We start from the raw sequence: 23973 nt of genomic DNA, 5'->3' as shown, positions 1-23973 counted from the left end.
AGAAGTGCATGCTGAGACTTGTAGTTTTTCCAACAGATGAAGATCCACCGGTCGGCCATGTCAAGCATAGAGGCATTTCCAATGGCTTGTGTCATTTGACAGACACAACAAAATGGATATAAAAAAAGTTAAAATGTAAATAAAGTGGGAGCCTATGCAAAGGCAGGTGAATTGCTTACAAGTGAACCCAAATAATTCAAATATGAAAATATAAGTAGAATTTTTGTATTAATGTCTTTTTATTATAATGTTTCTCCTCACAGAAGTAGTGTAACATCTAGTAGCTCTATAAGGTCTGCTCCTGCGTGTCACTGTGCAGTGAGCACCAATTCAATGTCAAACTGAGTCAGTCACTACATCAAGTCAGGGATGGGCAACCTTTGGTACTCCAACTGTTGTTTAACTACATATCCCAGCAAGCCCTGCTACACTTATATTGCAGTGGATGTGGCCAAAAAAGATACGGCTCTGCTTCTTTTTTGTGCAAACATCTACCATATACTATATAAAGACTGTGGGTTAGATGTATGAAGCAGTGATAGAGAATTGAGCAAGAGGAGAAGTGACGCATGGCAACCAATCAGCTGCTCTGTATAATTTTATATTATGCAAATTATAGATGATACTTCAGTGCTGATTGGTTGCCATGGGCCACTTCTCCTCTGGCTCATTTCTCCTCCCTTATCACTGCTTCATACATCTAGCCCTGAGTTTTCCAAGCATGTAGTTATTCCTAGAAGTATAGGGAAGCGTTGTACTTACATGTGGCTTCCATCACCTCTGTCCCCCGCCTGTTAAAGGACCTGGCTGCTGTAAACTGGATCATCGGGCCTCCCCGACCCAACATCGTGCCAAACATGTGCCTATGGAAAGAAATATTCCTACTTACACAAAACAGAACGGTCATCACTGGTTCACTACGTCTGCTACCTAGGAGCATATATATATATATATATATATATATATATATATATATATATATATATATATATATATATATATATATATATATATATATATATATATATGTGTAACACCGCCACACTCCGGCCCTCACAGCATAACACCCACACGCTCAGGCCCTCAGTGTAACACCGCCACGTTCAGGCCCTCACAGTGTAACACTGCCAAGCTCGGGCCCTCACAGTGTAACACTGCCACGCTCGGGCCCTCACAGTGTAACACTGCCACGCTCAGGCCCTCACAGTGTAACACTGCCACGCTCAGGCCCTCACAGTGTAACACTGCCACGCTCAGGCCCTCACAGTGTAACACTGCCACGCTCAGGCCCTCACAGTGTAACACTGCCACGCTCGGGCCCTCACAGTGTAACACCGTCACGCTCGGGCCCTCACAGTGTAACACCGTCACGCTCGGGCCCTCACAGTGTAACACCGTCACGCTCGGGCCCTCACAGTGTAACACCGTCACGCTCGGGCCCTCACAGTGTAACACCGTCACGCTCGGGCCCTCACAGTGTAACACCGCCACGCTCAGGCCCTCACAGTGTAACACTGCCAAGCTCAGGCCCTCACAGTGTAACACCGCCACGATCGGGCCCTCACAGTGTAACACCGTCACGCTCGGGCCCTCGCAGTGTAACACCACCACACTCGGGCCCTCACAGTGTAAAACTGTGTACACACGGTGAGATTTTGTGCTTGATTTTGACTATATAGCCAAAATCTAATCAAAAGGACATTGAACAGTTTTCAGCCTCATTCGTAGCTGGTTCCATCCCAATGCGCGCTCCCGTTTAGTGTAAACGGAACAGTAAAACAGACTGTGCAGGCGAGACTATATAGTCCAAATCTAATGCGAATAGGGATCCAATCACAAGCAAAATCACACTCTGTGTAAACAGCTTAACACCCTTCACTCATATGAATTGGCAAAAACCTGGCAGAATTAATTTATTTAAAAAATGCGCTTTACCCTCAGTTCTACCTGCAGTGGGGGGGAAGGGGGGGGCGATGCCTGTGATGTAAAGTCTCCATCCAAAAGTAATAAATTCATCACTTACCCAAATCTTGTTTTTTTTCTTCTCTTTCGCAGAAAGATTAATGTCATAGCCACGACTGTGACCAAGGCAGTGAGGATGCCCAAAACCAGAGGGACCCAGGACATCCTAGTATGAGGGTGACTCTGCCGGCCTGCAAAACACCATAAAATTCCCAGTAAATCAACACAAAAGTAAAATGTTTCTGTACGTTATACATTGGTGTAACGCTAAGTCCTGGTAACCGACAAAACCAGGTTTTTTTTTTTTTTCACATATAAGAGGTGGACACATGGGCCGATCCGGCGGCTGCCGAGGAGGGAGGGACGGTGCAGTTCGGGGGATCGGGGGCCATGCTGCATTGAGCGGCACGGCCGTCATTCCAAGATAGTAGAAAGACTGTACTGTCTTTTTCTACATGCTGCGCATCGGGATCAGGTGCCGAATAGCACGGCGCAATTTGTACTATGCGATTTTGTCTAGATTGTCAAAATCGATAGTGCAAATCGCATCGTGTGTCATCAGCTTTAAATTCAAACATAAATGCCAATTTATATATATATTCAATACATTTATATTCCTGTTACAATATATGTAAGGCTATCTAAAAATAAATACAGAATTATATTCCGGACAGACTGGTGTCCTGATTTTTGGTTACAGAACAATCGTCTCTGTAACCAGAGGAGAGGAACGGGAAAAAACTGCACCGTAATATGGTAGCAGAATAGTTATATTTAACTACTTTAGGAGGCGGCTAATTATGTTGTCGCCGAGCACAGAGCAAAGCAGACAATGATCCATGACTCGTGTACAGCGCAGCTGAGCTGTGTTCTCTTGGGTCAGGCATATACGGGTCTGAATGGTAACTCTTAAATGATCACAATAGCAGAGCGTTTATAATGGGTTATTGGTCACAATAAACGACAAAGGTGCACATACATCCACACATTGACACCATACATTTCAGTGCTTACTTACAAAGCATTTAAGCTTTTAGGTCTTAAAATAAGCTAACAGTATGGGCTGGAGACACGATGATGTATTGCGGGGGGAGAATAACTGAATGCAAAAAGAATTTTGGGGAGGAGGCGATTTAGAGAAAAGCACCAAGAGAGACACATGGCGGTTGAGACCCAGGCAGAATGTGGGGCACGCTTGCATTGAGATTTTGAATAATCGCCGTTCGGGTTTTATGAATACAGCCTGCAGGTGCATACAGGAATTCAGCCTCCTGAGCAAATGAGGACACTGGTAGCCAAGCCAAAGCGGGCACAAAGGAAGTGAAAAAACCCAGCGGCCTGCCAGGAAGTTATTTTTGGAAAATGTCACCAGGCGCAGTTTATACAAATCTCCTTATTTCAATGAGCGTTCCGGCTGCTTATGAGGCCAAAGTAACTCATCACAACCCATTTGTCTTAAAATGCTAAATAGTTAAACCATTAGCAGCACAGTCTGCAGCGCTTCGTTAATAGGAGCGATGCTTCACGAGAATGACTATCAAATAATTGGGTTAACTCTTTCAGTTCCAGAGGGGATTTCGGCATACGAGGTCTTGCAACAGCTACTTATGACAACAGTTATACAGAACCATGGCTCTCTTAACATATCATGGTGTCCCTCTGTGGTTGCACTCGTGTTTTTAACGTGGTGTCAAAAGTCTCTGGGGGGCCTTTACTAAGGGCAGTATTCAATGTGAAAGTTCTCCATGCATGGAGAGCGTTTTATTTCGCTCTCCATGCACTCTCCATGTTCCGGAGCCTCCTGCTCCCACTATTCAATGTTTTGAAGACTCGCCGCCACTCGCGGCGAGTCTTAACCCCTGCAGCGGACGAGCGTCCGCGGCAGGGAGCTTTCAGGGAGCCGGGGGACCGAAGCAGCCAGAGAGATTAAAGTCTCCCTGGCTGCTCCAGAGGACTGTGGAGGGGAGGGGGGCTCTCCTGAACCCAGGCAGCACAGGCTGCCCCCCCCTATAGCCAGCGGGGGACCCAGTATTCACTGCACCCGATCGTGCATATTAACGATCGGGTGCAGTGAATATATGAATATCTAATGAGCGGCTCGAGCGCTCCGGCGCCCCCTGCTGGCTGCACTGTGTAAAAAAAAAAAAAAAAAAACATTTAAAAAAATATTTTTTTTTATTAAATATATATTCATGTGCTATAAGCACATGAATAAAAATAACATGCCCCTTCACAGAAAAAAAACACTGATTTTTTTACACCAAAATAAAAAAAAAAAAACCTTTTAGTTTAAAAGTTCACATTCCAGCTCTCCATCAAAAGATGGAGAATTTCTACACGGAGAGAGACGGCGAAAATCACTTAGAAAGACGGAGAATATTTCACATTGAATAGGGTTGCTCGCTTTTGGAGAGCAAAATGCTCTGTCCAAGGCGAACAAAGCACAAATTCTCCACAAAACACGGAGAACTTTTCTCATTGAATACTGCCCTAAGATTCCTATTGAAGATGGAATGTTGTCCATTCCAACCAACCAGGTTCTACTTTTTATTTAATCACCGTCTAGAAGAGAACAGTAAATTTACCCAACTGTCCAGACAGCGGAGTTAGAATGCTGTGCAGAAATTAGGAGGCAAGAGACCAAAAGAACGGTTCCTGGCACCAAGACCGGACCAGCAGACTGTCACAGTGCGCAATAGCGCCTTGGTTCGCACGTTCTTATCTTTACATGTGGAAATAGAAAAATCCGCCGATCATTTTTGGGGGGTTGTATAAATGTCCAATCACTGCTATGGGATTATAAAACAACATTGTTATGTAGCTGTGGATTTCTGCCGGTATTCAGAGGCGGCCGCATCTACTGTACATGGCTGTACCGCCCTTATACATCCGCTTCAGGGTGCGGCCATAATCTCTATCTACATGGATCAGTCCTATCCTGCGTGCAAAAGATCCGCAGACTTTTGGCATATACCCAGTGGTAGCAACTTCTTCTATCAAGTTTGCGGTGCACAGGACCAGAGAGTAGCGGCCAGAAAGGAGAGACAGGAGCCTTACCATGTGGTGGGAGAATGTGAGTTTAGTGCAGTACTTGTTCTGTTATGTTTGTGTACAGCATTTATTATAGTATGTTTAACCTTTTCATGTCCACTTCTGTATATTAAATAAGTTTGATACAGTCATAGACCATCTATAGTTTTAAATATTGATAACGTATTGAATTATATTTTTAATATAGTTCTATTTCATATGAGATGTTACTGGGGCAACCAATCAGATTCCATCTATTATCTTCTAGAAGGTGCTAAATAAATAAGTAGATTTTGATTGGTTGCCCATCTTAGTAAGAATAAAGCCCACATAGTCTTGGACAGTAACCTGTATTCTTACCACTGTTGGGCTTTCTAGGACTATGGGCAAACAGGTATGGGTTGACCCAATTTAACTCGACATGCATTGGTTCGACAACGGAAGGTCGACAGGGCTTATGTCAACACCTAAAATAAGTCAACATTGCTAAGGTCGACAGGGTTGGAAGATCGACACAAGCATTAGGTCGACAATGGCAAGTTCGACAGTCAAAAGGCCGACATGAGTTTTTCACATTTGTCGACATAGTTGACATGGACACTAAGTGTAACGCGTCCCCTTGCATGGCTCGCTATTCTTTGGGCACACTATTTTATTCTCTCACCACGCCGTAGTGAATGGTATGGCATGAAATAGCACAAAAAACTGTGAAAAACTCGGTCAACCTAATGCTCGTGTCAACCTTTCGAACCTATTTCAGATGTCGACCTTCAGTGGCCGACACAATGCATGTCAACCTTTATAGGGTGATGAATGAGAGGTGCAAGACCCACTCGGAGATCAGACCACTATCTTCTGTGTTCCTTGTGACTAGAGTGGCCTGGATCATACGGATTACTGATCACAGAACGTCGGTATCACAAGTAGTAATGGTCAGCGGACATCAATAGAAACCTTACACGGACATATGATTTATTGAGCAGCAATGTGTTTGTAGAACCCCTCTATGTATTATGCTGTTCCATGGGAAATGACAGCACAGATTTTTACAGTTTTAAACTACTTCACTTTTGTCCTCCTTATATCCATAGGTTTATTGGGTATGGACTAATACAGGGAAAACCGACAGGTAAACAGGTGCATTTTTTTTATTATTCAAATTTTTATCAATGCAAAAGTATTGACCGGCCTCAACTGCTATAAATAGGGATAAGGAACTCATTAAAGATAAATTCCTTTCCTGGAAACAATGACCTGTCAATCTGCTTCAGTCCCGGGAGTGGTGACTCAGATCAGTATGTTGTGCAGAGGTGAAGCCTGCAGTACATATTGCATGTATTATTCATATAGCGACCTGCAGACCGGCCTCGTAGGTTGCACACTCACCGGCCTCTTCCTTGGAAGCCACAAGAAGAAAATCGCTCCAAGGTCCGCAGCCAGCGAAATTAGCCACACACACCCGGACGGTGAGATCTTTTTGGGGGTCCCAGGCGGTCAGATTGGCTTGGTTACCCTGGACAAATACTTCTCCCTAGTTATAGAAATAATAATTCATAAATCATTGATGAAGAACATGATAAAGCAATAGACAAGGCTGGAATCACATTTCCCTTTTGCACAGCATCGGTGACTTCCGATAATCAACGATAAATTTGTATTTCAGGATCCTGCATCAAACAGCACTGCAGAACAAACTCCTCCCCTTCCTTCTATTGCACCTTCTACTACTGATCTGCCTCCCGTTAGCTGGACCTTCCTCACACTCCATCCAACAATCCATTGCTTTTGTCCTACAGCCTTCCTTGCCTCATTCCCCCATCCATTCTCTCTGCACACAGGATACCAGGATTGGCAGGGTCTTGTGGGGTGTAGTAATGTTATGTGCGGGTTTATTAGTACTGTATGGGAGTTGGTGGTGGGGTTTTGGTGGCGGAAAATGGTGGTTCAAGCTACCGTGGGGCGTTTTCAAACAGCAGTACAACTAGAAAACTATGAGCTGTTACAATGTATAATCTATATGAACACGTACAGCACCTTCACCCACCAAATTTATGTGAGTTTGAGGATTCAGACCCCAACCACCAGCTGTACAGCAGGAAATGACTGGAATACAGCAGGGGCAAGCATCAGTATACACCTGTGCAGCAGATGTTGTTGCACTGAAGAGGTCCATTGGAAGAACAGCGGTCACAGTTGGAATTCTGCTGTGAACCACACAGGTGCTGCAGTACATACAGGTGCCCCCTTCAGGGTTGGCGCCCAGAAGCTGGAGACTACATTGACTCTGGCAGTTACACCTCTGGTAAAGGGTAATAAAGGGATCACTGTGCATTCAGTAACCCATAGAGAATCTGGGGTACATTACTCTCAAGCAAATGACAAGGCACAAATAAAGAAACATTTTTGTTCATGTAACATTTTCTGTTTTAATACAATTTCAGATATATTATCTGTGATTGTATTTGCCTTGAAATTCTAGCTACTGTAAAATTCATCTTGTCCAGCAGGTGGCAGGGTTGCCAGTTCTCCCTACGTGGACAAATCTACTCCATGCGTCCTTGAAGGCACGTGTTGCCAACTTTTCCGTAGCCCCTTTGATCATGTGAGAAATATCCCCATAGCTCATAGATATACATTTCCTATTAATATATAATCGTTGGGTTCGGTTCCAATCAGGATCCTAACCTGAGTGTAGTATGAAGGCGCATCCCAAGTTTGCGCCTTTCCTCCCTCAATCCAAAAACATATTTTGGGCAACTGTGTATGGGTCTGTGTACTAGGGGATATAGAGTGCAAGCTCTGCTGGACTAGAGTCTGATGTGAATGGTTCCATATCCTCATAAGCGATGTCTAAATGTAAGCGCTACCTAAACAATCCGAACATAAAATTGGATTCAGATTGATATATCTACAGTGTCTAGATCAGGCATGGCCAAACGATGGCCCTCCAGCTGTTGTGACTACAAACTACAAGTCCCATCATGCCTTGCCAGTCTTGCTATTAGGGAATGCTAAAATGATGGCAAGGCATGCTGGGATGTGTAGTTTCACAGCAGCAGGAGGGGGCACAGTTTGGCCATGCCTGGTCTAGCTATGTAGTCAATAGGTCTACCCTAAAAGGTCAACATGCAAAAGGTTGACAGGGTCAAAATGTCTGCATAGAAGAGGTAGACCCCTCACAAAAGTCGATTTTTTTTTAACCGTTTTTTTATTATGTCACCATCTATGTCGGCATAGGGGGAGAATATAATAACCTGCTGAGCATAGCGAGTCACCGAGCTCGAAGCATGCCGAGCCATCCGATTGTACGCATAAGATTAATTGGGGACCCGTGTCAACATTTGCACAAAAATTTGAAAACCTTTTCAGGTGTCTACTTTTTTATGTCGACCTTATGACGGTCTATCTCAGGGCTGGGAAACACCGGCCCTCCAGATGTTAATGAACTACACATCCCAGCATACCTTGCATCAGTTTCAGCATGGCCACATAGCAAAACTAATGCAAAGCATCCTGGGATGTGTAGTTCATTAACATCTGGAGGGCCGGTGTTGCCCAGCCCTGGTCTATCTAGACACCATCTATCTAATAATCCCCACCCATAAAAAATAGCAGCCTCTTACTGCCGCCATCAAACACTGGTGCAACAACAGCCTTACCCACGAGGACTGTGCAGTGAGCGCACCATTAGTTCCGTGGTTTGAAGGGGAGGGAGAAAACTGAAACGCTACATGATGTATCTCAGTCGAAATTAACTATTGAATTTTAGATAAGGGCCCATTACACAATTTTAATCTACAATACAAAAATATATCCACCCACAAAGCTCATAAACCTCTTATCATAAAACGGAGAACATTGAAATGTTACGGGAAAGTGGTGGAAAGTCCCAAGGTTACCCTACATTTCAAGCGACCAATAAAAGAAAGCTAGGGGTAGATTTACTAAAAGGGGCAACTACGTAGCTTTCGCCAATATGCCGATAAGTGTCCACAACTAACACATTACAAAGTAGTAACAATATTAATACACAAGTGCTACTATACATTTCACCCTATAGATTGTAAGCTGGCAAGCAGGGCCCTCATGCCTTTGACTGTCTCCTAATATATAAATAAGACCCTTATTCTGGTTCACTCGCAAAGGCAAATTCCTTCTCAAATGGACAAAACCATGTGCACTGCTGGTGGGGCAGATGTAACTTGTGCAGAGAGATTTAGATTTGGGTGGGGTTTTACTTCAAACTGATATCTAAATTGCAGTGTAAAAATAAAGCAGTCAGTATTTTCCCTGCACAGAAACAAAATAACCCACCCAACTCTAAATCTCTCTGCACATGTTACACATGGTATTGTCCATTTGAGAAGGAATTTGCCTTTGCGGATGAATCAGAATAAGGGCCATAGTTCTTTCCTATAATGTCCTTTGTACATTCTGGATTATTAAAGACACAGAAGAGACCACAGAATGGGGGTTTCTTACTTGCGTCACATTCTCCTGTTCCCACTGAACCTTATATCCCAGCAGGCTGTAGTTCTGCAGTCCCGGTGCAACCTCCTCCCATTCTAGCATCAATCCGGAGTCAGTCCTGGTCAGGTGGACGTTCTGCGGCACTAGAAGCGGCACTATGGACATAGATAAAATGGTCGGGTGAATAAGCGCAGTCTAATAGAATAAGGAATAAGTGCGCAACCTGTATTACTGGCCTAGGTACAGAGGGAATGTAGAGTATCCGGCACAGGATAAATGAATGAGTAGTTTCTCAAACCAGCATTAATTGTATATAACCTATATAGGGTATAGGTCAAAGTGTGCTGGCAGTGCGCCCAGAAATCCAATAATCAAGTACTCAAGTACTTTGGCAGCACGGACGGTGTAATGGTTAGCATTACTGCCTCACAGCGCTGAGGTCATGGGTTCTATTCCCACCATGACCAAACTGTGTGGAGTTTGTATATTCTCCTCATGCTTGGGTGGGTTTGCGCTGGGTAGTCCGGTTTCCTCCCACAATCCAAACATATACTGGTAGGTTAACTGGCATATACACATACACACACCTACTGTACATGTACGTGGTGTACAGAAAAGCTAATCCTGCATTCAACAGTATCATCTTCGTATTATTTTTTTTAACATTATTATGTTTATATTTGGGGAAGATGAAGTAACATTGTAAAAATGAATCGAATTTAGAAACCAGAAGTGCGTTCCCTGATACTGCGGTATAAATCAATATATTGATTTACAAAATCATGTACAATGGGGCAGATGTATTAAGCCTGGAGAAGAGATAAAGTGGAGATAAAGTGAAAGGAGCTAAAGCACCAGCCAATCAGCTCCCAGCTGTCATTTTGAATACAGTGCATTGGCTGGTGCTTTATCTGCACTTCATCTCTTCTCAGGATTAATTCATCTGCCCCAATGTTAGCAGTTTTTAACCATTTCACCCCCTACCTGTTCCTAGCAGAACACTCTCCTACCCTGCCCATTCGTTTATTGGTTTCATGCAGACTACTTTGGTGCAAAATCTTTAGCTTTTTCCTAAAAGTGTAAACTCTATAAGTTTCTCTACTTTCAATTTGTGTGTGGTACAATCATAATATTTAAAACAGATCACTTAAAATCTAATTATTTAGTGTAAACTGTATAACTGGTGATTTCAAACCACTTAGAACGCGCAAACAGAAGAGCTTGTTTGAGCTACATCATATGCCTGCTCTCCCCTCGCTCTTCTGCCAAATTCTGCTAATGAAAAACTATTACAGAGTAAAAAGGACTCAACCCCGCCTGCTGATCCCTACAGGATTTTAACAATTGTTTGTTTGTTTTATATGGCAAGCTGCGACAGCTGAGAATGGTGATGTTACCATGAATTGACAAATTGAATCAAAGGATCCTGACACTAGGATGTTCTTTGTCGAACAGCACAGTCTGTGGAAGGATAGGGGCGATTGGAATGTATTGCGGGTCCTTCCGAACTGTGGCACATCACTCACTTTCATTTGGTTAAATTATATGTTTGAGGAACCTCAAAAGTTGCTCTTGATCCCATAAGGTAACTGCATATCAGGGGGCTGATAAAATATTTTTTTATATTATGCGCAAAAAAAAAGCAGTTATTCAAGTGTAAGAGGTCGACGCATGCAATAAGTTGACATGGTTAAGGTTGACGGGGTTGGAAGGTCTACAGTCAAAAGGTTGACATGAGTTTTTCATGGTTTTTTTTGAGCCGACAGGCGGTATTCCATGCCCTACCATCCACGAGGGCGAGGAGAGAGAATAGAATGGTGTGCCAAGCGTAGCGATGCACTGCGCCCAAAGCGCTCGCCATGTGAGGGGATGCGGTACACTTTGACATGTCCATGTCGACATTCGGGAAAAAAACTCATTTCGACATTTTGACTGTTGACCTAGCCATTGTTGGCTTAATGCTTGTGTCAACCTTAGCCATGTCGACCCAATGCATGTTGACCTATGGGTCGGCCCAAAGACCCATACCCCAACATTTTTGCCCCCCAAGGAAAGAGCATTTAAACCAGGTATGGATCGTTATGTCAACAAGTTTTAAGTGGACAGTAATTAAGTCTATCTCCATTGGTCAACAGGCAGTAGGTTGACACAGGAAAAAGTTGACATGCATTAGGTCAACAGTGACGAAAGGTCGAGATGACAAAGGTCAATATGAAAAAAAGGTTGACATGAGTTTTTTGTGTCTATGTCGACGTTGGTCAGCATGTACACCGTATATGTGTACTGCTGCGCTCGCCATGCTTTGGGTATGGTGCCACGCAGTGCTTGGCATATTATATCCCCCCCCCCCCCCCTCCCCAGGTCCTCTGGGATGGTATAGTATGGACAAGTCCTTTAAAAAAAAAAAAAAATTTCAAAACTCACGTCAACCTTTTTTCTGCTGACCTCTCCATTGTCAGTTACCGACTGACTTCTAACAATTCTATTATCCTAGAATGGGTTGAAATAGCCAGAATGGTATTTATAGCAACAGGCAGCTAACGCTAATCAGCTTACAGTCTCGACTTTAGTATAAAATGGAATAAAAAAACTATTTTTCTGTTTTTTTTTTATTTTTTTAGAACCATGATACGCTACAGGCAGATTTAGGGACATGCGTGATGAAACTTTGGAACACATTTCCCTAATTTCCATTAAAATACAGAAATCCCTTCAAGCTCTGGAGAACACATCCCTATGCCAGAAAGGGTTGATCAGTTTTTCGCCGTACACATAAATAACGCCAGGATACATCGTGAGAAAAGATTAATGTATTGTGCTGCCATAGGACAAGCCTCAGCCACGGAGTCTCTGCTTTTCCCAGACTATTGATTCAAAACCCATTATCGTTTTGCAGAACAGTTCTATATCCTTTGTACAATGATGGATTGCAAGGAAATAGGGATAGAACAGAATATCAGAACTTTGTGCTAAAAGGTAGGCCAATAGTTCTCAAGGTAAAACGTTTCCCAATCTGGTTGGAACAATTATAATTGGTACTTCAGGGCCAACCAGTTATACCCTGTACGTTCTAAAAAAGGGTATGGATCATTAGGTCTACAAGACAATGGTCGACAAGCATTGAGTCGACACCATTAAGTCGACATGTGTCTAGGTCTACATGTCATTAGGTCGACACAAGCATTAGGTAGACATGTGCATTCACCCGAATGTCGACACAGTGGACATGGACACTGAAACGTAGCAATGCGCTGCACTTGCCATGCTTCGGGCCGCCTATCCGCCAATCAGAGCTCGCGGGCCGGCAGCCAATCAGGAGCCGGCCCGCGAGCTTTGATTGACGCCGACGGACGGCCCAGTCACAAGGAAGTGAAGGGAAGGAGAGACGTACGTTGTGCTGTGCTCTCCTTCCCCGAGAAGAGGAGAAGCTGCGGCAGCGGAGACACTGACACTGCAGGACGACACCGGACACAATGGTGAGTGTGCTGTGTGTGAGTGTGCTGTGTGTGAGTGTGTGTGCATACCACTTGCTGGAACTGTGGGGGCATACTACTTGTTGGCACTGGGGGCATACTACTTGTTGACACTGGGGGCATACTACTTGTTGACACTGGGGGCATACTACTTGTTGGCACTGGGGGCATACTGTATTACTTGTTGGCACTGGGGGCATACTGTATTACTTGCTGGCACTGTGGGGGCATACTACTTGTTGGCACTGTGGGGGCATACTACTTGTTGGCACTGGGGGCATACTACTTGTTAGCACTGGGGGCATACTGTATTACTTGCTGGCACTGTGGGGGCATACTACTTGTTGGCACTGTGGGGGCATACTACTTGTTGGCACTGGGGGCATACTACTCGTTGGCACTGGGGGCATACTGTATTACTTGTTGGCACTGGGGGCATACTACTTGTTGGCACTGTGGGGGCATACTACTTGTTGGCACTGTGGGGGAATACTACTTGTTGGCACTGTGGGGGCATACTGTACTACTTGCTGGCACTGTGGGGGCATACTACTTGTTGGCACTGTGGGGGCATACTACTTGTTGGCACTGTGGGGGAATACTACTTGTTGGCACTGTGGGGGCATACTGTACTACTTGCTGGCACTGTGGGGGCATACTACTTGTTGGCACTGGGGGCATACTACTTGTTGGCACTACGGGCATAATGTACTACTTGCTGGCACTGTGGGGGCATACTACTTGCTGGCAATGTGGGGGCATACTACTTGCTGGCACTGTGGGGGCATACTACTTGTTGGCACTGTGGGGGCATACTACTTGCTGGCACTGTGGGGGCATATCCGGCACCATAGGGGCACAGATGGCACCGTGGGGGTATTCCTTTTTCTGGCACTGTGGGGGCATACCTGGCACCGCGGGAGCATATGTGTATCTGGCACTATTGGGGGCAAATGTGTATCTGGCACTATTTGGGCATGTATATGGCATTGCACTATTGGGGGCATATGTGTATCACCCCATTTTCATTGGATGCACCCTATGTGGCTACACCAATTTTTGGCACGCACAGTTATGTATGCAGCATAGTGTGTCAGGGCCATTACAGTGTGTGGCATAATGTGTAAAGGGCATTATTTGGTTATTAGGCAGATTTTTTAATTTTTTTATTTTAGTAGCTCTTCGGGTGGTTCAGTTTGCCGCGAGTAGCTCGCTCTCCGAAAAAGGTTGGAGACCACTGCCTTAGTGGATGGTAGGGCATGAAATACCGCCTGTTGGCACATGTCGGCTCAAAAAACATTGAAAACCCCATATCGAACTTTTGACCTTGCCCATGTCCACCTAATGCTTGTGTCAACCTAGACCCATGTCGACCCAATGACCGTATGCCCTTAAAAAAGGAGAGAAATTCACATAGTTTAAAAAAAGGTATTCTATTCGAGTGTAACGCCTGATCCTCCAGGCACCCTCCCCCTCCCAAAGATGAAGGGGTCAGGTATAGAGTAACCTGTTACCTATCTACTTACCCTAATGTACATGGTAAAACAGGGAACCCCAGCACATGATTGTGTTATAATATGGGACACACTGCCCAACTGCTTGTGGGATTAGGACCAGACTTACCCTTACCTCCCACATTATCCAGGACAAATACTTTTTATATTGGGGGGGGTCTCCATGTAATTGCACACGGATGACGTGGTGGTTATCTTATCGTAGGGATGGGCCAAATAGAAAAAACTGTAGCAGGGCATTCTGGGATCTGTGGTTCAACAACACCTGGAGGGACGAAGGTTCCCCATCCCTGTCTTATGGCCACAACTGATACTTATTCAGAAAACATACTATGGAAATATCAGTGCGGTAATACATACAGTAGGGTTGAAAGGGATTAATAGCAAAGTGTTAACAACCCAACACATTGAATTGCCAACACACTATTTCTAAAATAAGTTTAAAGAAATAAAACTTAAGTATATATTGATTTCATTGAAAAAAGGGACAATGCGACATTCACAGTAAATGATCCCAGACAAAGAAATAAAGTAAAAGGTTTCACATTGCATGTGGCCTTATTATGTGTTATAATGATGCTTTTGTCTTCAGTGCTTGGACTGTTCTAGGCTCTGAGAGGTTCCCTGCAGTGGCTGGAACGTGCTGGAAGCTGGGGAATGTGTGTGCTGAGAATCAAAGGTCTCCGTCACAATGATCTCAGCATTAAACCTGAACAGATTCAGTATTTAAACGGATATGGAAGCAGAAATTGTATGTGTGTATAAGCAGCCGGAATCCGTCCTTAGGAATATGGGTTCATGTAAGCTGGGAACCACTTCATGTCCAAGAATCATGACAGAAGATTATATCAATGTACATCACTCACACACATTCATTTTAGGTTTAATTTTGTTGGAAGCCAATTAACCTACCAGTATATTTTTGGATTGTGGGACGAAACCAGAGTACCCAGAGGAAACCCACTATACACAGGAAGAATATACAAACTCAGCACAGTTAGGGCCATGGTGGGAATGGAACCCATGACCTCAGCACTGTGAGAAAATATATATATATTTTTTTACATGATCATCTAAAAAACCCACACTGCAATGTCATCAAAGAGGATTTGTTTAAAGTCTGTTTGGCAAAATCTGTTTAATGCTTACAATAGTCTCTTAGGTATATCCTATGCTATGAATACAAAGTGAGCAACTTCTGAAATTGCCAGACCCCAGGGCGAAGGGTGAAATGTGACATTTCCTGTATCTGCAGCGAGGAAATCCCTGTAATGCTTCTTTTGGTAAAAGGTAAATTATGCAGACGTGTGTCTCTGTGATGGCATGACACATCAGTCATCTCATTGTCATTACTATGCAGGAATGCGCACTCATGCACCCCAATGGGCAGTGGTCCACACTGCTGACTGTCACGTATATGGCATGGAAGGGACAACCCCACAACAATATTTGGGAACACTCCGGATCTGATCCTAAGGGGTCTATTTGATTGAAGTTATGCGGAAATAAAAGTTTTACTTCTCGGGTTTCATAACTCGGTACTTGTTTCCTAGAACGGCCACAATCGTGAGGGATCGTGGCTCTTAATTAAGGGACACGATCCTCCCGATGTGGCCGATTTTTTACTAATTTTTCACTTTGATTGACAGAAATCGGGTCAATCGGTCGGTCGCGACCAATTAAAATCGGCCGCGATGCGACCGACCGATTCACCCGATTTTTCCATAGACTTCAATGTTAAAAAATCTTTTAACATTGAAATCGGTCGGTCTTGTGCCATTATAATGGCACAAGATGAGATGGACTTGATTAAGTCCATCTCACATAGGGAAAAATGATAAAAAAGGTGAAATGGGTCAATATGACCCATTTCACATTTTTTATGTGCCCGCCATGACCCCACGATAGACGTGAACCCGAAGCGTGGCGAGCGCAGCGAGCCCGCGAGGGGCGGCGGTACGCGTCCTCCGACCTTTTCATTCCCCTACTATCCACTAGGGCGTGGAGTGAGAATATAATAGTGTGGCGAGCGCAGCGAGCCACCGAGCCCGAAGCGTGGCGAGCGCAGCGAGCCCCGCGAGGGGACGCGTATACCTGTGAAGTTATACGCGTCCCCTCGCGGGGCTCGCTGCGCTCGCCACGCTTCGGGCTCGGTGGCTCGCTGCGCTCGCCACACTATTATATTCTCACTCCACGCCCTAGTGGATAGTAGGGGAATGAAAAGGTCGGAGGACGCGTACCGCCGCCCCTCGCGGGCTCGCTGCGCTCGCCACGCTTCGGGTTCACGTCTATCGTGGGGTCTAGCCCACTTACTAACATTTGGGGGGGCAATTCCAAAAAATCGGGTGAAAAAAAATAAAAAATCGGGTGAAAAATCGGTCGATCGCATCGCATGCGACCAAATCGCATGCGATGCGACCGACCGATTTTTTATCTTCCGACCACAACGATCTAAATCGTTGTGGCCGTTCTAGGAAACAAGTACCCATAACTCTAATATTATTAAATTGACCATTAAGACCGCGGATTTTAATTAAAATACATCATTCCATGCCAAAATATCAGAGTTTCTCAATAACATTCTCGCCTTGCATTGATCCACCAGTAAAGCTCCGTCCCCTGGCCTTATGTAGGGTATACACCAGAACGATTTGGCCTCAATTTCCCCATTTTCTATGCAATCTTGACCGATTGTATGTAAATTGGCCATGTTTTGGCATGTTTTAGATCCGATCCGATGCGCGCTTCCGCTGGTCGTTTGGTCATTTTGGAGATCCTACCTGCTGCGGTCAGGATTTGTAAAAGATCCATTTAATTGGCTACAGATCGTGTGCTCCAACAGATCGTGCGACCATCGTACGATCATCTCACGATCATGATCGTTCTATTGTGTACCTAGCATTAGTGATCCACCAGTTATGCTCCATCATCTGGCCACACACCGATCCACCAGTAATGCTTCATCAACCGCCCGTTATTTTATCCACCCACCAGTAATGCTCCATCCTCTGGCCACACACTGATCCACCAGTAATGCTCCATCCTCTGGCCACATACTGATCCACCAGTAATGCTCCATCCTCTGGCCACATACTGATCCACCAGTAATGCTCCATTATCTGGCCTTACACTGATCCACCAGGAATACTCTATCAACATGCTTCACAAGGATCCATCATGTCTGGCCAAACCATAATCCAACAGGTCATGCTCCATCAAGTGGACGCAGATTGATCTTTAACAGCCAAACCAACTGATCCACAATGGCCACGGTTCCACCAAATAATCACACAAACAATGGTTAACTGGTCACACAATAATCCATAATGGCCATGGTACCAAAATGACCACACAATGATCCACAAAGGTCATGTTCAAGAAATAGGCAAAACACTGATCTTCAATGAGCATACTCCACCAGCTACTACACATTGATCCACAATGGCCACGATCCACCAATTGCTCACACACTATTCCTCAATAGCCACATCCTCAAGCTGCAAAACCTGACCCCCCACACGTACTCTCTGGAAAATTCATACAATTAAAGAAACAAGTTTAATTCCCCTACATGCTATGTATACTTTATTTAGGATTTAGACTAGAGCCAAATGTTAAATAAAAAACACCTATTTTTCTTTTGGTCAGTATAATACCGTTATTAAAGACTACATACGGAAAGCAAATCAGGGGCCTACTCATTTAGAACACCCCCATCTGGGCTAATAACACATGATTTAAAGCATTTACCTGATTCCAGGGTTTGAAAAGACAGCCAATCAGTGAAGAGGGAAGGTCCCATTTCATTAGCACATTGTACTCTGATGCTGTGATTGGTCAGTGGCTTCAGTTCTTCTAAGACCGTTGAACTAAGCGATATATTGATATACTGCAAATACATTTCATACGAATCGTGTGACATCAGAACCTAAAGAGTCAACGAAATATTGTTGTTAGAAGAGAAATATTAAAAACTGTAATATAATATAATAAGTACTTCAAGGCAATCATACTTTCCAAGCATGAGGTGTCCTTGACTATTAGCCTAATAGATATGCTAGTTTGCCATTCCACTTCTCGTTAACTGAACATACTATATAGCCAATGACCCGCATCTTCATCGTTTACCAATATTGTTCAGCGTATACACTCAACTCTACTACCCGCGGCTGATATGGTTAACTATATTGGTTGTGGCCAGTATCGTATTGTGTATGGGGGGAATTTTAATCGGTAGGGAGAACAAAAAAAAAAAAGGGGTACTTGTGGATTATCACGGCTCCCACGATGGCCATCGTATGCGAAAAAATCGCATTGCATCGCATGCGATCTCATGCGATTTGATCGCATGCGATCGCATACGATTTTGCACTGAAAAGCATCCAAATGCATTGGAATTAGTATTAAACATGTTCAATGGCCCCCAAATGGCATTTTTGAGGCTGTACCACCCCCACTATCAACGTGAACCCGAAGCGTGGCGAGAGCAGTGAGCCCGCGAGGGGCGGCGGTACGCGTCCTACGACCTTTTCATACCCCCACTATCCAAGTGTGGCGAGCGCAGCGAGCCACCGAGCCCGAAGCGTGGCGAGCGCAGCGAGCCCCGCGAGGGGACGCGGATACCTTCAAAGGTATCCGCGTCCCCTCACGGGCTTCACAGGTGTCCGCTCGCCACGCTTCGGGCTCGGTGGCTCGCCACACTTTTTATTCTCAACTCCACGCCGACGTGGATAGTGGGGGTATGAAAAGGTCATAGGACACGTACCGTTGCGCTCGCCACGCTTCGGGTTCGCGTTGATAGTGGGGGTGGTACAGCCTCAAAAATGCCATTTGGAGGCCATTGAACATGTTTAATACTAATTCCAATGCATTTGGATGCTTTTCAGTGCAAAATCGTATGCGATCAAATACGATGTGATTTTGTCAAAAACCGTCAAAAATCTGTAAAAATCGCATCGCATGCCACTATATATGGCATGCGATGGGAGCCGTGATAATCCACAAGTACCAAAAAAAGTGGCAGGAAAAAGAAGAAATGCATAACCATGACGAACATAATGCAATGTATTATAGACTAGTAAATGTTGTCAAGGACACAGTGGCCTCACTATGAGGGTGTGGACTACAATACCGGCTCCTGCTAGGTGATAGAAGCTGGGTGCTGCATCATGACATTACATGGAGCCCTCACCTACTGTCACAGTGTAGGATCTGCAGACAGACAATCATACTGTTATGTAGTCCGGCACTTGGACAGGCTGGTAGCTAGTGAAAAAAAACCCTATAATAAATCATTTTTTCCTATAAAACATAAGCAGAATTGACCAGATCAAATAATTCTATTGACTTCCGTGCAGAAATACTTTGTAGCACAGCCGGCATGTATGGTCAGAACGCACCTGAATGTTATGGTCCGTGACCGACCACTATCGCTACAGTAGCTTGGTTATCTGCAGTTACAAGTTCATATTTCAGGCTTATTTGGTTTGGATTGAGCAATGTTAGACTTTGGTCTACTACAAGACTCTTATTGACAAGGGCAAGTAACTCAGGTATACACGGTGATCCCTAGTAAGGGTTACTGTTCCTCTATGCTGCAGGGAGGCTGGAGCACACACTGAACACTCAAAAGCTAGGAAAGAGCACAGCGTGTTGTTTACAGACACCTGTGTGTAAGCCACAAGTGTGCCAAGCCGTACACACGCTGCTCTGTGAACGCAATGGAAATCTATTTACAAAACTACCTCCAATTGCTCTGGGAGATACCTATGTATGTCAGTTGACAGCAGGGGCGGATTTGGACTTTTCGTTTAGGACGGCGGTTTATGAATCCATCCTGACTCATAGCACAGCAGCAGCCACTGCACAGGGGCCTCAGAGCATCCAGGATCATCCGCAGCTCAGCACTCAATTAATCTAGACTGCAGCAGGCAGCATAATCAATGTATGTTCTTTGAATCTGGTAAAGCTTCGATACAGGGAATACAGACAGCAGAGGATAGTGATCACAGCCACACAATGCTAGGTGGAGGTCATTGCACCAATCGCCCAACCTCCCCAGGATCCGCCCATGGTTACCAGGGAGTAGATTACCTACTCTTCAACTAAGGGTCATTTGGAGATTTGGTTTATTATACAAAATAGGCATTTGCCAGGATACCCCACCCATTCTGCCAAACCATTCCAACATTTGGACAGAGCTTCACCAAATGTATTTTTTGTCCTGCTCCATTCTGGGTCCAATAACGGAGACAGCCCCACCAGGACCCCTATTACCGGGAGCTTTGAGGCGGCGGCAACAATTTGTAACCTTAATTGTTTCATGAAACAAACACACAAAGGGCCCGATTCAGACCCAATTGTTGGACTTCAGAGACTGGCGGAGCGGCAGTTTCCTGATCGTTCAGGCCAACCGAATTTGCTGGTGCTATATAAATAAACGGGAAAAAAATGAATCTTCGATTTTACCAAATGCCAGCTCTACAGGGCTGTACAACAATCCCCAATGAAATACACTGGAGTTGCACTATCATTATTTGTGTTTCAGTGAAGGATTTCTTGCAGTGAATCTGCCTGCTAACACACTCTGGAGTTGACATTTCTGCAAGTGGAAGAAGTATATTTATTATCAAGTTTGCTGCATGAGTCAGACCCATAAAACGGAGTCAGCAGATTTATCGAGCCACAGGCAGCTCGGAAAAACACAGCCATTAACCGGCTCCATCACAGCCCAGAAAATTACTTCTTGGCTTTTAGCAAAAAAATAGGGTTAAGGCATCGAAAGCAACCCATCAGCGATATTAATGTATATAATCAGAACAGCTACCGGCACACGTTGCGTGTTACACACATATGCTACAAATGGCTCTCGTTCTCTCCGCGGAACCCTGTGGGTTACTATAGTAACCTGCATTCTGAGGAATACAGAAGCATCCACTTTACCCCCGGGCAATTAATATTTTTACACAACTTATAGTAAAATAGAGCGAGTGGGGACCTGCATTCAGAATGAGAAATGAACAGCACAGCACAGTAACATTTGCTATAAAACAAAACCTTTTTGTCCACAGCGACTGCAAGCTTTTGTGGGCAAAAAAACAACAACAAAACAAAAAAAACACAGGGGACAATGGGAAAAAAAAATAGTGGGATTTCTGCCTGCAAACCCATTATCTGGACGTTTCCGAAAGACGGAACATAAAAGCAGATAATGGTTTTAGTGCAGGAATCATTTCATGACTAACGGACATACAACAGTCGCTGCGGAAAACGATGCTCAGCAATTTAATACAGTAATTATAGGGGAGAATATTTTAAGCAGAGGATATTTCCTTCTCTTCCTCTATTCCCAACCTACTCCCATCATACTGTCTGTCACTGTGCGGGGGTCAAAATAATGTCTATGGGGGCCCCGGGACTAATACCATTCAGTCAGATCAAGCCATTGTACAGACACCTATCACATGTTAGACAATCGCAGTGCATGCTGGGTAAGGCTGATTATCGGACTGCAGCAGCGAGGAAGCCATCCACGGTGCGCCCCACACCGGTTAAGCCGGCTTCCTGTCCAAGTGCTATATATAGCCAAACAGAGTGCAATGCCGGTACGACTCACATAATATAGTTAACATGACCTGATACATATAGCCTCCATCTATTACATGAGATGCCTGCCGTGTGTGAGCCGCCAGGTCTTGTGCAACTCTAACAGTGGGCGGGATGCTTTGAAACAGAAATGCGGTAAAAAAAACCCACAGCTATCATGGTTTTTACTGCATTTCCATATGCTCTCCTCTGCCAGCATGCCCCGCGGTCTGCCCCCGTGCTTTGCGCATGCCGGAGCCGCATTGCAAAGGACAGCACTTATCAGAAGAGCTGTCCATTGCATTAATAATCGCATATGTTAGAGCATATGCAATTATTAAGAATGCTGTACCCGGCAGAGGGGGGAGATGTAGGGCGGCGGATGTTAGAACATCCTGCCCAGTGTCTGTTGATTTTTATTTATTTTATTTGGGGATGGGGGGCAAAAATGCATCTTAGTCGCAATGTGATGTGACTAGGACTAGATTCATTTCATATACAACACTCATACATTTTAGGTGATGGAGTCTGTATACGGAGCACAACAGAACTTGTATAAACGGCTGCTGCATTGTATCACTTCGTATACAGATTCAGAGACTCAGCTGCACAGATAATAACGTGTCACATATAAAATTAAAGGGCAGTCTGCTGGTTGTTCCTAGCTGCCCAATGCTAGCAGAGTCTCTTGGGACATGGCATATAGAGAGGGGCTGTTTGGCATGACTGACGATAATGACTTATGAGGATACATGTGTACATGCCGTAGCACTAGATGAGGAAGTAGGAACAACAGTAGGGAACGGTTAAGATGACCCAGGGAAGACCGGTCTTGTGCCGGCAGTGATCAGCTGGGGACCAGTTTTTCAGAGAGGTGGGGAGAAGCAAGAGAAGAGGGTCTCTTTTCTACCCCTATGTTGCTGCTGCTAGAAATGAGGTCTCACCTTACTTTATAGAATGAAACACTAATTTCAGTGTGAAATAGAGGGGCAGATTTATTAAGATCTGTAAAGTGACTGGTACTTTATCACTGGCCTATCAGCTCCCAAATGCCATTTTAAAACGGAGTTTGTGGCTTGGAAGTTAGGGGCTGATTGGCCGGTGATAAAGTACCAGCTACTTTATTACTTCCCCAAGTTTTTGAAATCTGCCCCAGAGTTCCCAACTGTCATCCAATTACAAGAGCCACTGAAGAGTTTTGTTAGCCTGATGGTTAGCTAGATGGTTATTGTAATCATTTTAAGCAATAGTGTTAGGACCTGCAGAAAAGTGGGGTCCCGTGAAGGGGGCTGCAGGCTTAAATGCATTGATCAATTCATGAACTAAATCTCCACTATTTATTAATATCAGTTCATTTAGTAAGTGCAGAGCTGTTTAAACAATGTGGTCACAAGCCATAGGGCACCCCAAAACTAGGAAAGGTGGGTGCCAATGTTTACTGAGGAAGTCATTCAAGACGAAACATGTCGGGCAGCTTCTGAACTCCTATTCTCTGCACTAAGTTAAGCCTATTTCCACCATTTTTACCCCATCGTTCATTGTACTCATATCTGCTGTAATATTGCACTTTATTCTACAGTATGTGCATATTTTTAGCATCATCTCTGCGTTCTTAATCATCCAATATTTTCGTTTTTTTTTCTTTTATATATAGATATATTCTTTTTAATAGTCGATTTTAGTGTGCATTTTTTCTTTTATTTAATTTCCCGCTCTGTCCTGTCTCACTGTATACTTGGCGCTGACTTCCCTTATCTTTCCATATATATATATATATCATGGAATAGAACAGACAGCGGCACTCACAGGGAACCTTTCAAACGTGTATTTAAGCAAATAAACCAATTCCAATGTTTCGGGGCGCAGAGAGCCCATTTGTCAAGGTGACAAAGGGGCTATCTGCGCCCCGAAATGTCGGAATTGGTTTATTTGCTTAAATA

General features: G+C 44.4%; 1 protein-coding gene across 1 annotated transcript in view; it reads right to left on the bottom strand.

Moving 5' to 3' along the window:
- TYRO3 (TYRO3 protein tyrosine kinase) overlaps nucleotides 1–23973 on the bottom strand; it is a 98255-nt gene that overhangs the window by 24107 nt on the left and 50175 nt on the right. Inside the window, exons 7-11 of the mRNA XM_083167518.1 lie at nucleotides 18200–18377; nucleotides 9475–9617; nucleotides 6379–6523; nucleotides 2024–2153; nucleotides 763–863 (exon numbers count right to left, since the gene is read on the bottom strand). Of these exons, the coding sequence (XP_083023644.1) occupies nucleotides 763–863; nucleotides 2024–2153; nucleotides 6379–6523; nucleotides 9475–9617; nucleotides 18200–18377 (697 nt within the window). The remainder of the gene's footprint in view (nucleotides 1–762; nucleotides 864–2023; nucleotides 2154–6378; nucleotides 6524–9474; nucleotides 9618–18199; nucleotides 18378–23973) is intronic.

This window comes from Crinia signifera, chromosome 12 (assembly GCF_055691185.1).
Source record: "Crinia signifera chromosome 12, ASM5569118v1, whole genome shotgun sequence".
Taxonomy (NCBI): domain Eukaryota; kingdom Metazoa; phylum Chordata; class Amphibia; order Anura; family Myobatrachidae; genus Crinia; species Crinia signifera.
Note: the sequence above shows the minus strand (reverse complement) of the source record. Positions and strands in the feature narration are given on the sequence as shown.